Source organism: Raphanus sativus, unplaced genomic scaffold, assembly GCF_000801105.2.
Source record: "Raphanus sativus cultivar WK10039 unplaced genomic scaffold, ASM80110v3 Scaffold1467, whole genome shotgun sequence".
Classification (NCBI taxonomy): domain Eukaryota; kingdom Viridiplantae; phylum Streptophyta; class Magnoliopsida; order Brassicales; family Brassicaceae; genus Raphanus; species Raphanus sativus.
The window spans coordinates 7084-21937 of NW_026616778.1; the positions used below are offsets into that span (position 1 = coordinate 7084).

General features: G+C 34.6%; 2 protein-coding genes and 1 long non-coding RNA gene across 5 annotated transcripts; 2 read left to right on the forward strand and 1 right to left on the reverse strand.

Moving 5' to 3' along the window:
• Positions 1-749: 749 nt before the first annotated feature.
• LOC130504264 (zinc finger protein ZAT5-like) lies at positions 750-2149 on the forward strand. The gene has a single exon (XM_056998866.1). The coding sequence runs from the start codon at positions 912-914 to the stop codon at positions 2067-2069; it is 1158 nt and encodes a 385-aa protein (XP_056854846.1). The 5' UTR covers positions 750-911; the 3' UTR covers positions 2070-2149.
• Positions 2150-7366: 5217 nt separating this feature from the next.
• Positions 7367-9606, forward strand: LOC130504262 (NAC domain containing protein 50-like). 2 transcript variants are annotated; one of them, XM_056998864.1, is made up of 4 exons: positions 7367-7778; positions 8150-8427; positions 8500-8676; positions 8743-9606. In XM_056998864.1, the coding sequence occupies exons 1-4, from the start codon at positions 7562-7564 to the stop codon at positions 9355-9357; spliced, it is 1287 nt and encodes a 428-aa protein (XP_056854844.1). In that variant the 5' UTR covers positions 7367-7561; the 3' UTR covers positions 9358-9606. The 2 variants fall into 2 exon arrangements, with proteins under 2 accessions (XP_056854844.1, XP_056854845.1); XM_056998865.1 differs by having other exon boundaries at positions 8752-9606.
• Positions 9607-11258: 1652 nt separating this feature from the next.
• On the reverse strand, positions 11259-14228 carry LOC130504263 (uncharacterized). 2 transcript variants are annotated; one of them, XR_008941196.1, is made up of 11 exons: positions 14146-14228; positions 13926-14060; positions 13603-13702; positions 13405-13494; positions 13208-13327; positions 12944-13119; positions 12814-12877; positions 12630-12672; positions 12348-12437; positions 12067-12159; positions 11259-11921 (listed from the first exon to the last, which is right to left on the reverse strand). It is a non-coding gene; the product is annotated as an uncharacterized LOC130504263 (long non-coding RNA). The 2 variants fall into 2 exon arrangements; XR_008941195.1 differs by having other exon boundaries at positions 13926-14226.
• Between the last annotated feature and the right edge of the window lie 626 nt (positions 14229-14854).

The window sequence follows — 14854 nt, forward strand, 5'->3', positions numbered from 1 at the left end:
AATAATATATACCAATCAAAATAAATAAAACAAAGAAGATAGAGTGGAGTAATGGTAGAGAGAGACGAAAAGGGAGAGCCGTAGACTCCGTGAGAGCCAGGCTTGCACTATCATTAATTTACACATTCGTTCACCAAAAGTAATCTAGTTGCCTCTACTTACAATTTCTTTTCTTTTTCAATTTAATTGTTTTCAATCATATAACAATATTCAAACTAATTTCATGATATATATATATATATATATATACAGCTGTTGCATGAAATATTTTTACAGGCTATAAATAGCATGTTTAGTTAAAATTCGATGGTTATTTGTATGTCACAGTCATTGTCAATAACAAAAGAAAAAGTTAGTTTCAGGTTAGACAGTTTCGTTGACATTTGTATTTAGCATCTAACCACGTTTAATTATTTCCAAACAAAAAGTCATGTCAGATTCTATAGACAGAACTAATCCAATAATAAGTTGTTATACAGAGTAAGAGAAAGAGGATGTTGAAGAGACAAATAATTCATAACTCAAGTTATTGTCTAAATTTACACATTGTTTTTTGTTATGTTTGGTGGTGTATGTCCTCTCTCTCTAGCTCTTGTGTATTGTGATGAGTTTGCCAAGTTGGGAAAATTGTAATAGAGACAATAACAGAAGTACTAAAATTTAAGAGGCTGCAAAAAGACAAGTCCAACATATTCCACACACTTGAGAATGTGGTGTCTCTCTATTTTACTCCTCTCCCTAAATCACTCTCTATTTATGTATGCATCTCTCCAATCCACACACATATATCTCTCTTAACACACACATACATTTTTATATATATGCAATCTTGATCATCTCCATCTTCAAATTCAGTTCTCTCTAGTTCATCCTCTTTCTTTGTTTCTTGAAACTCTCTCTATATCAGCCCAATGGACACAGCCGAGGAAGCGATACTGGTTGCTAAAGAGCAAGCCTTGATCATTAAAGGGAAGAGGACTAAGAGGCAGCGTCTTCAGTCCCCAATCCCTTTCTCTATTATCCCTCCTATGTCTTCTCAAGAACCGGATGCCCAAGAAAAGTCCACTAGTCTTGTTTCCAAGGGGAAAAGTCTCAATGATGAGATCAACAACAACAATAAGAATGATAACAACATTTTGGTCAATGGTATGACATCTTCATCTTCTGCTTCTTCATCTTTCAACAATGCGACATTAAAGGCCGCAGCTGACGAAGAAGATCAAGATATGGCTAACTGTTTAATCCTCCTTGCCCAAGGTCATTCTCTTCCACACCACAAATTCAGCCACCAACAACCACTAACAAGACAACTCATGGGAAGTTGCCAAGAATCCGGTAATAACAACAACAGCAATACGTATAGATCTAGCAGCAGGAGGTTTCTAGAGACATCTTCATCAAACGGGACCACGACCAGTGGAGGCAGAGCTGGTTACTATGTTTACCAATGCAAAACATGTGACCGAACTTTTCCATCTTTTCAAGCTCTCGGTGGTCATAGAGCCAGCCACAAGAAGCCTAAAGCCACTGCGGGTCTTCATGACCTCAAGAAGTCTATCTACAACGACGCCGTTTCTCTTCATCTCAACAACGTCCTCACCACAACTCCTAACAACAATAATAATAACCATAGATCGCTTGTGGCCTACGGCAAAGCTAATAACAATAAAGTCCATGAGTGTGGAATATGTGGAGCTGAATTCACATCCGGACAAGCCTTAGGTGGTCACATGAGACGCCATAGAGGCGTGGTGGTATCTGCCACCACAGCCACCCAAACCGCGACATTAGCCCTTCCGGCTACTGCAAACACGGCTTTGACATTGTCGCCTATGTCGTTCGATAAGATGTCTGACGGTCCAGTTCAGGCTCCGGTTAAGAGAGCGAGGAGTGCAGTTGTGTCATTGGATTTAGATCTGAATCTACCAGCTCCGGAAGATGAGAACCGGGTCAACGGATTAAGTGTTGCTTCAAAGCAAGAACATGGACATGAACAAACACAACGGAGAGAAGAACAAAAGTCTATTGTTTTGTCTTCTGCTCCTACATTGGTGGATTGCTATTACTGAATCAAAATTCAATACCAAGATTTGTTTATTAAAAAAAAAATTACGCAGAAATTGAAGTTCACTTTTTATAAAATCAAAATTACTGATTCCTTGCTTGTACAAGACTTGCAAGATTTTTTTTTCTTCTTTTTGTTTACTTCATTTCAGAAATATATATACATCCACACTGCTTTTTTTGTCTTCGTACTCCACATGTGCAGATGCTACGTAATAACATCGGAGTAAATAAAAACAATTATATTAAGGAAAATATTATTAAGACTAGACTTTTTTTTTGTAACACCATTAAGACCAGACTTTATGTAATGGTATCTACAAACAAATATATATGCATGTATATATAAATCATTGTCGTAGTTTATTGAGAAACAAGTTATTTGCATATCATTGTATATATACAGTCTTATTTTCATATAGTTTTGCAAATTAACCAGAATTTGTCTATCACTGGGTTGTGATTTCCAAAAACACAACATCTGTAGTTATATTTTTCAAGATATAAACACCAGATGTTACAATAAATATAAGATAATTTTAAGAGTGTTTTAAAAATGACTCAGATGATTTCAAATTTAATGAAAAGAATATTTTTTTAAAGATGATCCTGAAATTTGTGAAAGTTAAAAGTTTATGTCACATTTTTTAACACTGATTTATTATTACTATGCATGTTTACTTTTAAAATAAATGTATTCTTCGGGGAAAAAATGGTTCAACCCTTTTAAGAACAAACGTAAATAAAACTTGAGAAACTTTGGTGCGAAAAATTGAAAAAGAATTCATAAAAAGTGCATCACGGGTCCTAAGTCTTTTTGTTAGTATACTTGGTCCTGCTGACATTAAAATTCTAGGTGGAGAGTGAAGGTTCAAAACTTCTAATTTCTAAATGTAGTACAGTAATGCCATTTATGCTTCTTCTTTTTTTTGTTTGTTTGTTACCCCAAACTCGGCCTTGTACGATCAAAATAAATAGTGGGCTTTGAAGTTTATATTCTAAACTCAGAAGAAATAGGGCCCAGATTGTTTTTTTGAAGTTTAGGATGAAAAAGTTGTGTTGATATTTCTAGCATTTTGTCCAGAGACGACAGTGGTGTCAGCTGTTATTATACCATTAAAAACTGTGACGATCTAAACTAAAAGAGATAGATACATTGACCATAAGCTTTGTTTCGTCTTTGTTAAATAAGTAAATATTTGGTTTATTTATAGTTACGATATATATAAACGAAGACGAAACTAGGAACTGAAAACTGAAAACTGAAAAAAATTGGATCGGACTTGCACTACTGATAGATATAGAAAAATAAATGAATTAAGAGAAGATGGGGAAGATGATGATTCGTGTGGACCAAGTCTTCGTCCCCTATAGCTTGCCTTATTGGTAAAGTATTCTTCTGCGAGCAAACGTAATCGTCACTCCTTTTTTCTTGTTTCCAGCCATTCGATTCTCTCATTAACTTTTTTTTCTCTTTTTGGTCAACTTCTCAATAACTTGTTGTTGTACACATTTGAATTAATTAACCTAGTCGTTGTTATGATCTCAACAATCACTTGTTTTGAATTTTTGAATCGACAATATCTCTGGAATTTATTATTAGAAAAAATTACATTCAAAGGCAGTTTTAAGTTTTTTATATCATAATAAGACAGTTTATGCTACAAACACACTTTTTCCTAACTTCAACACATATCGTTCAACTTTTCAAGTTGAAACATAACTATAATGTGAGTGGTAGGACCCACTTTCATCTCTCTATTATCTTTTGCATCAACTTTCGTCTCTTTTTCTTATCTTATCTTTTTTCTGAGAAAATTTTTCATCTTCTTTATTTTATCTTTGACTTTCAATTTTTTTTTCAAAAAATAATCTTTGCAAAATTCAGATTAAATTAAAAATACATTTCATAATTACTGATTTATCATCACAAACCATAGATTTTCTTTCTCTTACACAAATCTTCTCTTCTGCAGTATATCAAATCCGATGGGAAGCCTCAACGTCGTGCCCTCAGCCTCTCCTCTATGGTGTCCCAAGAGGTGTTCGTGGTTATATCATATCAGCCCCTCTTCGTGCCTTTGGTGGATCGTAAAGGGAAGCCACCGCTGCATTGGAGATTAGGTCGCCATTGTTGAACCTTGAAAAAAAAATTATTTAATTTTCATATGTGGTCTTTGTAATTTTAAATATTTTTACTATTACCCTAAAACTTTTAGATTTGCAAATAAGTCTTCTTCAGTTAACCTAAAATTTCTAAATTTGCGTTTTAGACCCTATAAGATGAAATGAAAAATAAATGTATCAAAACTTCTAAATGCATCTTTTTAGCAAGTATACTCAAAATCATTAAAATTATTAAATATCATGATTTGATATATGTAAAAATGAATCAGTGTACATGTATCATTACGTATAATATTGTACACGTGGACAATAGAATATATGTGTACACGTTGACAATATTTGACACCCTGAGTACCTTTCAAGTATCATTCAAAATGTGATTTTGGGTTTTTAACCAAATAATGTGATTTGAGGTTTTAGTGAAATAACATAATTGTACGGTACATTGTTTTAATGATATACAATGTACACAAATGAAAATGTGCACATAAACACATATAAACATGTACACATGTACAAATCTTCGAATGATGTACAGTGTACATGTATCATCTTCGAATGATGTACAGTGTACAATGTACATGTATTATTTCGTATAATATTGTACATGTGGACTGTATAATATATGTGTACACATTGACAATATTTGACACATTGTGTACCTATCAAGTATCATTCCACTTTAAACTGGTATTGCGCTAAGTTAGAAGATCTACATGTTTAATGTTTATGTATACGAACTCCGGTACATGTGGAACGAACTCTCGTGTACATGTGGATGTAGAGCTCTCGTGTACATGTGGATGTCGAACTTCAGTGTACATGTGGACATAGAACTATCATGTACATGTGGACATAAAACTATGATGTACATGTAAATATTTAATTTTGGTATAAATGTGGATAGTGTACTCCAATGTTTTAAGATGTATAGTTTACATGTATATGTATTTTGATACATGTATAGTTTCATACATGTAAAAACATTGATACATTGATAGCTTGATCTTAAATGGATATTTTGGTACTCTGACAAATATGGTGTACATACCTTGATACTCTGACATATATGGTGTACATATGCACAATGTTTTAACAGTGTAAGTGTATAAGTAAATGTCTAATTGAATGTTGCACCATGGTAGAATATACATGTAAATATTAGTAAACAAGTGTACATGTTGCTAAGTTTATTATTGAGCTACTTGTATTCATAAGAGTGTACATGTGGACACTATTAATAAAGTGTACATATGTACACTATGTATTCAAATGTACACTAGTGCTCAATATTCTACATTTACATCATTTTACTTGTACATGGTACAAGCTGGGTGATATCTCATAATTTTAATGAGGTTTAAAATTTATTATTTGTTCATTTGAATGTACACGTGTATATGTTAAAAAGCGTACACAAGATAACATGTGTACATTAAATAAGGTGTACATCAACATCGGAGATATACCTTCACTAATCTCAAAAGATAGATCGAATGATGGAGAAAAAAATTTCATAAAAAAAAACTGAAAATTTGATAGTTTGAGACAAATTGATAATAACCTAACAAATAAAAGACCATATACAAAAATGTAAGAAAACTCCATTGTTGTCTAAGCTTCACCGTATAACACTGTAATAGATTCCGACCATCACAGCCATGCTTCCCCGTCCTTATACTTACAAAGACAAATCTCTCTCTTTAACATATACATGCGTACACTAACATTATGTACACATCCACGTGGTCGCCCAATGTATTCGTGTACACGAACAAATGTACATATACAATTTATGTACACATCGCATCCATGTGGTCATCCAATGTACTCGTGTACACTAACATTATGTACACATTCACGTCATCTATTTTTTTTAAAAATGTTTTTTAGTTAGGGGCAATTTCGTAATAATTTCATCTTCTTCATATGAGGGTTTTCTGCGTTTTCTGCAAATATATTTCATAGCCACCATTGATTTTTAGGATACAATCTTCATTATTTTTTGCTTTTTTATTTCCAAAACTTACAAATATTATATAGATTAACCGACTAGAGCCCAAAATAAAAAAAAAAGACAAAAAAATTGTAATTTTCGAGTTGGGACAGATTATATCCAAATCGCCATAGCTCTTCTACACCAAATGTTTACCCCGGGTTCCCCAATCGTCTGTATTGTGATGCCACCGCATCTTTTGTCGGCTTGGTTGAAATTCCGATAGTCATTTAAATCTTTGTTTTCCATATTTTATTTTGGGATTGAGTTTTTGTATAATAGAAAATTGAAAGCAAAAAAGAACGATGGATTTTTTGCCATTAAAACCAGAATTGATTGATATAGAGAAAGAAGAAACAAAAGTTTAATTAAAGTGGGATCCATTTAGTTAGAAGAATAAACGTAAGTTAGCTTATAATTGCAAAAAACTACCTTAGGAGCAATAAGTGCTCTATTATGTAATAAAAACTCATAAACTGCTCTATAGTATAAATCACTCTTATTATTACACCTTAAAATACTGTCCCCTCTCACTTTCCCCAAAAAAGAAGAAGAAAACGATATTATCCTTGTAAAAAAAAACCTTTTTTTTGTCAAAAAAAAAAATCTTTTACACCAAATTTTAAGAGATTAGATAAAATGTAAAAACCGGATAAAATTCATAAGGTTAGATAAAATGTAAAATTAATAAGATCAGATTTTTTTATGCATTTACTTACATGTATCTGTTGGCATTCTGATGAGTGACAAGAATTAATAACTTTTTCAGAAGAATATAAAGCCATTATATATTAGATATATGTTTTCCAAAAATATTGTTTCCTTATTGGGTATATTAAAAATTGCACTATTTGAAGATATACAAAATAATGTTTTCAAAAAAAAAAATATAAAATATATTTAACTAGAGATATGATACACACAATGATTTTAGTATTAATAGGAAACTTCGATTTTTTTTAAAAAAAAAATCTTTGAATCGAATAAAGATCTGTTACACTTATTTGATAGATATATTATTCTACTTTGTCAACTCTAGATATTATGCTTAAACCATTTTAGCAGACTCCTTTGCATTTTTTAAATTTTTTTTTAAAAAAAAATTGGTTTAACGACAAAACCTATCCAGTAACGTCTTAAAGGGTTTAATTACTGCAATACTCTCAAAAAAGAGAGAGAAAAAAAATTAAATTAATTAGGGGAAAAATGAAAATGAAAATCGGAATCGCAATCCGAAATAGCCAACAAATTTCTTGCAATTGAAGGCATCTCTTTGGTTTCTTCTCCATCAGACACAAAAAAAAAAAAATCAAAATCCCATCGCCCAAACTTGTCTCTCTCGCTGCTCTTCACAAGAAACCCTAAGTAACAAGTATGGGTCGTGAATCTGTGGTTGCTGTTGTTTCTTCTCCGGCGACTGCGCCAAGTACTGTCGTGGCGGCGACGGCGCTTGCTCCTGGTTTCCGATTTCACCCGACAGACGAGGAACTGGTGAGCTATTACTTGAAGAGAAAGGTTCTGGGGAAACCTGTGCGCTTCGATGCGATTGGAGAGGTCGATATCTACAAGCACGAGCCCTGGGACTTAGCAGGTTGGTTTCTCTTTTATTCTTTGCCTATCTTCTATGATTTGGGCTCATCTTCAATTTTAAGCTTTGTTGAAGATTCTCTGTTAGTACCATTTGCTATGCCTTAGGCTGTAACACTGTGAATAAAATTTGCTTCCAATTGGGAAAAAAAAATCCAGTTTTTTTTTTGTTTTTTTTTTCAGATTTGTTGATGCCTTGTGTTTCAGGAAATGAAGTTTGTTCTGTGTTTAGTTATCTGAATTAGTCTTATTTAAGTCAGGTTCAATTGTTTGTACTTCCACAATTAGTTTGCTTGTGTGTTTCAGGACAAGAAGTTTTGTTGTTGTTGCGTGTCTCTCAGTATATCTCTGGTTTGATTTTTTTTTCTCTTTCAGTGTTTTCGAGGTTGAGGACAAGGGACCAGGAATGGTACTTCTACAGTGCGTTAGACAAGAAGTACGGAAACGGCGCTAGGATGAACCGAGCTACTAACAAAGGCTACTGGAAAGCAACCGGTAAAGACAGAGAGGTCCGCCGTGACGTTCAGATCCTCGGTATGAAAAAGACTCTCGTTTTCCACAGCGGGCGTGCCCCAGACGGGCTCAGGACCAATTGGGTCATGCACGAGTATCGCCTTGTTGACTATGAAACTGAAAGCAATGGGAACCTCGTGGTATAAGTTACTTATTGGTTTATCTGATGCTAATTAAGTGAACTTCTTATCTTAACCTCAATTCTTGTGCAGCAAGATGCATATGTGTTGTGTAGAATCTTTCACAAGAACAACATTGGGCCTCCAAGTGGGAACCGATACGCACCGTTCATGGAAGAGGAGTGGGCTGATGATGGTGTAGCTCTGATTCCAGGAGTAGACGTTAGTGTCAGGGCAGAACCAATACCATTAGCTAATGGAAACAGCCAGGTTTGTACTTCTTTCATAACCCCAAAAGCTGTTTAGTTTCCCAATCTTATGGATTCATGTGGTTAGGAGATGCAGTCAGCGAGCAAGGACATCATTAACATCAACGAGCCACCAAGAGAGACTACTACTACTCCAATGGATATCGAAGTCAACCATAAGGATAACAACAATAACCATTGTGATGATGAAGACGAGGAGGAAGCACTCAAACGTGAGGAGGCAGGTGAAGAAGATGAGCATCCTCCTCCTCCTTCTTTATGCATTCTCAACAAAGAAGCTCCGTTGCCTCTCCTCCAATACAAACGCAGACGCCAAAACGAATCAACCAGGACCACCACCACACAGGACCACTCTTCGTCCACAATAACAACCGTCGACAACACACCAACAACTACTGCTGCAGCTGCCACCAACACAGCCATCTCTGCGTTGCTCGAGTTCTCACTCATGGGCCTCTCCGACAAGAAAGACAGCCAGCCGCAGCCTCTTACCCCACTTGCATCTTCTGAAGAGAAGCTGAATGATCTCCAGAAGGAGATTCACCAGATGTCCGTTGAGAGAGAGACATTCAAGCTTGAGATGATGAGTGCGGAGGCTATGATCAGTATTCTCCAGTCCAGGATCGATGCTCTGCGTCAGGAGAACGATGAGCTGAAGAAGAACAGCGCTAATGGACACTAAATGCTCTAAAACTCCATCTCTCCAGGCTTCTTCTTCTTCTCTGCTTTAGTAGCTGTGATCTCCCCTAAAGTACTTTGACCTATATCTATTAGCTTCTTCAGACGGATTGAGAACCGTGTAAAATTAGGATAAACCGGACCGGTTTGGGTGTTTTTTCTGATGGTTCTACATCTTTTGAGAACATTCTCAGGTTACTCCATTGTGATATATTATCATCTAAGTCTATTCAGTTAAAAACTCTCTTTAATCCGTCTCCAAGTATGTTCACTCTTCAATCTTCATGATCATGTCTGAGTGCATAACCGTGGTTTTAGTTTGGAATGACCATCTGGTCTCACCAGACAAAGTAGTTATCTTGCTTAATGTTCTCCTCGAGAACTGTGAAGAGAAAGCTTCTTAATTCTTAGGGTAACCTCGTTAATTAGTGATAAAGAGAGGGCACAAAGGTCATTTTGATTAATTGGCTAGCGTTACGAATTACGATTAACGAATGTGGTTCCGTCAACGACGTTTGAAGACTTTCATTACACGGAATTTGCAATTATTTCGAAAAAGCAAAAAGAGTTAGGTACGAATTTAAACCTGGATACGATTTTCAAAAGCGTTATGTATTTTTACTTTATATTAACTAGAGTCTTTCTCCGCGCTACGCGCGGATAATTGGTTTGGATATAATAATATATAATTTTACGGTAATTCTTTAATAGATAATTTTTAAGTTTTGTTTCAAGAAAAAGCTTTCAAAAAAGTGATCAAAATAGATTTCATTAAAAAGGACAAAAACTCTTATAATCTAAATATATAAATAAAAATAAATAAAAACATAATTCTTTTTCTAGTTTTGAATTATATTTTTCTAAATTTGAACTTTTTATATAAAAAATTTGCATAAAAGTTCAATTTTTTATTTATCAAATTTTATTAAAATTTTAAAATACTTTTGAAACTATTTTTAAAAATTTTATTTGAAAGTTAGAAACATTTTGGTCATTTTATATTTGGAACTTTGGAAGCTATATTTGACAAAATAACATTTTTAAGGCTATCATAGATTTTTTTTTACTTAGAATGATGTTTTATTCCTTTAAAAAAAATTTATTACAATTGCATTATTCACATAAATCTTTTCAAATCACTCGTAACCTCTCAAATTCAAAAATTGGTTTCAATTGATATTTGCGCTTCTGGAAGAATAAAAAATCTATTTAAAAAAATTATAAATATAAATATAAAAACATTCAATTATTTTAAACTGAAATAATAGGAATACTAATATATATTATATTTATAAATATACTTTTATTTTTTTAAAATTATATTTATATATATTATAATTTTGTTATAAAATTATATTTAAAACATTATTTCAAACCATTGATGTAAAATGTAGATGATTCAATGAGTGGGAAACTCAATCATTGCTGGCATAAAATTCCACTGGAGAATAAAACTAAGCAACAGAGACTTTATAACTTTTCCTCTTCGAAATTGCAACTGATAAATAGCAAACAAACAATAAAAAAACATCACTCAGCTAAAATATATGAAACTATGAAGATGTAGAATATTTATTTCAAACTGTGAACTCGAGCACAAACAATATTGATAGCTCATTTCTTTAACAGGAAGAGTTTAACGGCCTACCTTGATTAGTCTTCTACTTTTACAGAGATTATGCATTAGTCTGTCAGATTTCAAGTAATTTATAAGCCACTTTACACCAGTCAGGCTCTCAATAATATAACCTTGGTGTGCATAACTTTATATCACTTAAATTTACATGATGCTTTTGTCTAGGCCATCGGCGTTTCTTTTTAAATGGAAAGTGTGGAGTGTTTCCCATAGCTAACTATCGAAAAATAAATAAAAAGATTTGCTAAACCAAAATGTTTCATCTTTAACACATGCAATATATCTACACATAAATTATGCATCTAGTTAACGGGTAAGTAGCAAACAAACAATAACAATAAGTACCTACAGTCCCACACAATCAACATAAGAAATCAAATCAGTCATCTGCTCCATCAGTCTGTACATCACCAGAAGGATCATAGTTGGGGTCTTCTCCCATATAGAGTTGCACAAACCGCTACAGATCATACATAACCATACCCTCTCCTCATAGTTAAACAGGGCCAATGCCGGATTCAAACAATCGTTGACCTTCTATATCACATAACCAAGATCCTCAAATTTCTGAACCTCTTCAGCACTTTAAACCTGGTTTTTCTTTATGATGCAATTATCATTCATCCTTTCATGCCTACTTCCACATCACATAACCAAGACCCTCAACCTTCTGAATCTCGTCAGAGTTAAGACCTAATATTTCTCTACATTGGATACATTTACCTTACCGGACATACTGTTCTAGGGCATCTCCTTAACCAGGTAACAAATCACCACCATAGATGTGACCTTCGACTCAAGGTAGTGGCGTTGGACTGACTCGGGTTTGGGTTATCTTCATCTTCGGGAGAAACTTTCTTATTTGATCAAGTTACCTCTTGGAACTTCTTCAACTCCTCTTCACCAAGCTCCGGATCCTTGACCTGTTTCTTCTGGTGATGTAGATGAGAAACACAACACATATCAAGATCAATACAATTCATGAGTATGCCCATAGCTTCTTGATATAAGCAGATGATGTTTAACACAAAATCTCACAGGAAACTGTAGACTTTTTTCTCAGTAACAAACAATTACCTTGGTATACAAAGGCTGATACAACTTATCATACTTGGTTTCAAGAACAGCTCTCTCCTCACGGAACTCTGCATCAAGCTCATCATGCTTTCCCTGCGTTGAGAGACGTCACAGGTTTATCAATACGGAACAAACACCTTAATATATTTAAGGCCGCTTGACATTCGAATAAAGGAAGGAGAGAATACACACAATCTCACATCCTTAACCAAGATAAGATTTGAAGGAACCACATCATTTTACGCAAGTTAATAAATTAATACGAAACAAACTTGTCTAACCTGTATGTCCCTCAAGGCTTCAACACGGTTTCTCACTTGAGGAGTCAGACTCTCGAGAACATCAGAACGCTGACCAGCCATTAGCTTGTTCTGTGGATTTAACATATACAAAAATAAAAAGAAAACAATCACAAACAATCTCCAACAGAACTCATTCTACACTGAAACCTTATAAAATCAAACCAAGGCAATGTCTAATAGCAACATTAAACTCGAAAAAACCATTCATATTCTTCGACTGCAGAACTTTATTTTTTTTTGTGGGAAGAAAACAAAACTCACCTTGAGAGAGTTCATAAGGCCAGCTCGATCCTGTCTTTAAGAGCTACAAAAACAATCGCAGATGAAAGAAGAAACAGTAAGTAACCACGACTAAATAAAAAATCAGGGTTTAAACAGGTCTCTCGCATAAGAGGAAGCGCAAGGAAGAGAAGGAGAGTGTAGTCAGAGGGGGAGGAAGTCTTACAGGCGGTTAGATCGGCGAGGTTGAAGTTGTCCTTGTCGCCGCTCATGAATCCATACTCAATGTCCTAGAATTCGCAGACTATTAGATATCAAACCAATAAATAAACAATCACTGATGAAACTTGACCCACCTGAGAATACTGAGAAAGTAGCTTTGCCCATGGAGCCTTAGCTCGCTTCTTCCCCGCCTTCGACTTCTCACCATCTGTTACCACTTCAAATAACTGGGTACTTCATCACCTTTCCATCTTTGGCATAAACCACATGATATGGAACTTGTGTGATCACAGTAGTCGTATTGTATTGTCTATACAAAATATAACAAACAGATCAATTCTAAATTGTCTTCGTTAAAACTTTAAAATAAAAACAGGGTGAAAATAGAGCAACTAAACCTCCAGCTGTGAACCCTGGAGAAGGTTCTTGCCTCAGTCTCATTTCAAACCATACTCCATGTACTTGGTTCAAGCAAGAGTCTTGCTTACCTCTACATCGCTAATGATTATTCTAGGACACTGTAAGATATAATAATATTAGGAATTGGTAAACGCAATGTACTTATATAATTTACTCAATCAAGCCATTTAGAGACCTGCATGAAGGGAAACATGCCTCAATCAAGCCACCAGGAGAAGTTCCTTTTAAGATAATCACCGCAAGAAGACATACAGGGTGGCTCTTCCTAGAGTTAATTAAGAAAGTACAATCATTAGCACATCATATTTTAGGTAAACAGAGCCATCACGACAACAATTAATGAGAAAAAAATGGTAGGAACTGTTAAGAGTACCAGTAATTATTGTCCTCCTCCGGATCGACTGTTTTTATCACGATCATCACCGAGTATGAGCGCTGGGGAAAACGAACCAGCCGCACCTCCACGGTGGAAGCTATTTGTTATCATGGAAAAGATTAATAGACCGTTCAATAGATCAGTCATAATTAGTAGGAGACTAACGTGATTACAATAAGTAGCCATGTCAATATGTAAAGTTCAACTTGGTCTTTATAGATGAGACCATTGTGTATAGATCTCATCGTATTGTACTAATCAGACTCTGGTTTGTATCAGTGACGCTTGAAATATAGCTAATATCAAGACAAAGAACAGACCTTGTGCTGATCAATTCTTCTCCTCAGCTTCTGCTTATTAAGCTCTTTGTCTTTAACATCAACCACTTCGTCTCAAAGTCATCAACAATGTCCTCAGATGTTACTTGATATACAATTATATCATCTTCCGTAGTCCTGCAAAACAAAATCCAAACTTTCAATTTTCTCCAAAGATAGAGTTAGGGTTCTTAAGAAAAGGCATAAAAGAGAGGAGAAGGACTCGATCGCGTCAGTAGGAGATGATTGAATAAATCGTAGTGGGAGAAAATCAAGGAAATATTTAATGGTGAGAAGTAAAGACATGCTCTCATCGTTACACATCTGAAGAAACCGTGGTCTGAAGATTTCAAGGAACGTAAACGGCGCAGGAGAAACGCAGGAGGATAGATCAGAGTAGATGGGCCAAATAACATTGGTTTTGAAGCCCAACTGATTTAAATGACGAATCTGACGTGGCGAATCACTCTTCTCCTATTGGTCGATTTAATTTGTCGACGTGGACATGGTAAGAGTTGAGATTATTCACCTTTTAGTATTGTATTGATTTTTTAAAAACCGATTAATAATCTTTTTTTTATCATCTGCAAAAATCCAAATAACCAAACCAAACCGACTAAAAATCCACGTGTATTCTTTCTTGTGCATCAAACTAGTATTAATCTTACAAGCTTTCTACGTTTACTGTGTCATAGTTATCTTAATGTGCGGTCTAATTTCTTGTTTATCAAGTGTCAAAGAAGACTATCAAAAAAATCAAATACAGACGTACGTATTTTGAAATGGTTTTAATCAGTGCACGACATGACGTATGTCTTTATCAAATTGGGGTGGGTTTTTTCAATTTTGGACTATGTCGATATGTTATACCGAATCTGTCTATGTTTTAGCTCTTTTCAGAATTTAATGTCTCCATCAATAATGAGTTTGTG

Excerpts from the sequence above, each read along its gene's own strand:
- LOC130504264 (XM_056998866.1), top strand. The coding sequence starts at position 912 with ATGGACACAGCCGAGGAAGCGATACTGGTTGCTAAAGAGCAAGCCTTG.
- LOC130504262 (XM_056998864.1), top strand. The coding sequence starts at position 7,562 with ATGGGTCGTGAATCTGTGGTTGCTGTTGTTTCTTCTCCGGCGACTGCG. Across the intron at positions 8,428-8,499 it reads AAAGCAATGGGAACCTCGTG|CAAGATGCATATGTGTTGTG; the intron begins GTATAAGTTACT and ends ATTCTTGTGCAG. Across the intron at positions 8,677-8,742 it reads TAGCTAATGGAAACAGCCAG|GAGATGCAGTCAGCGAGCAA; the intron begins GTTTGTACTTCT and ends TCATGTGGTTAG.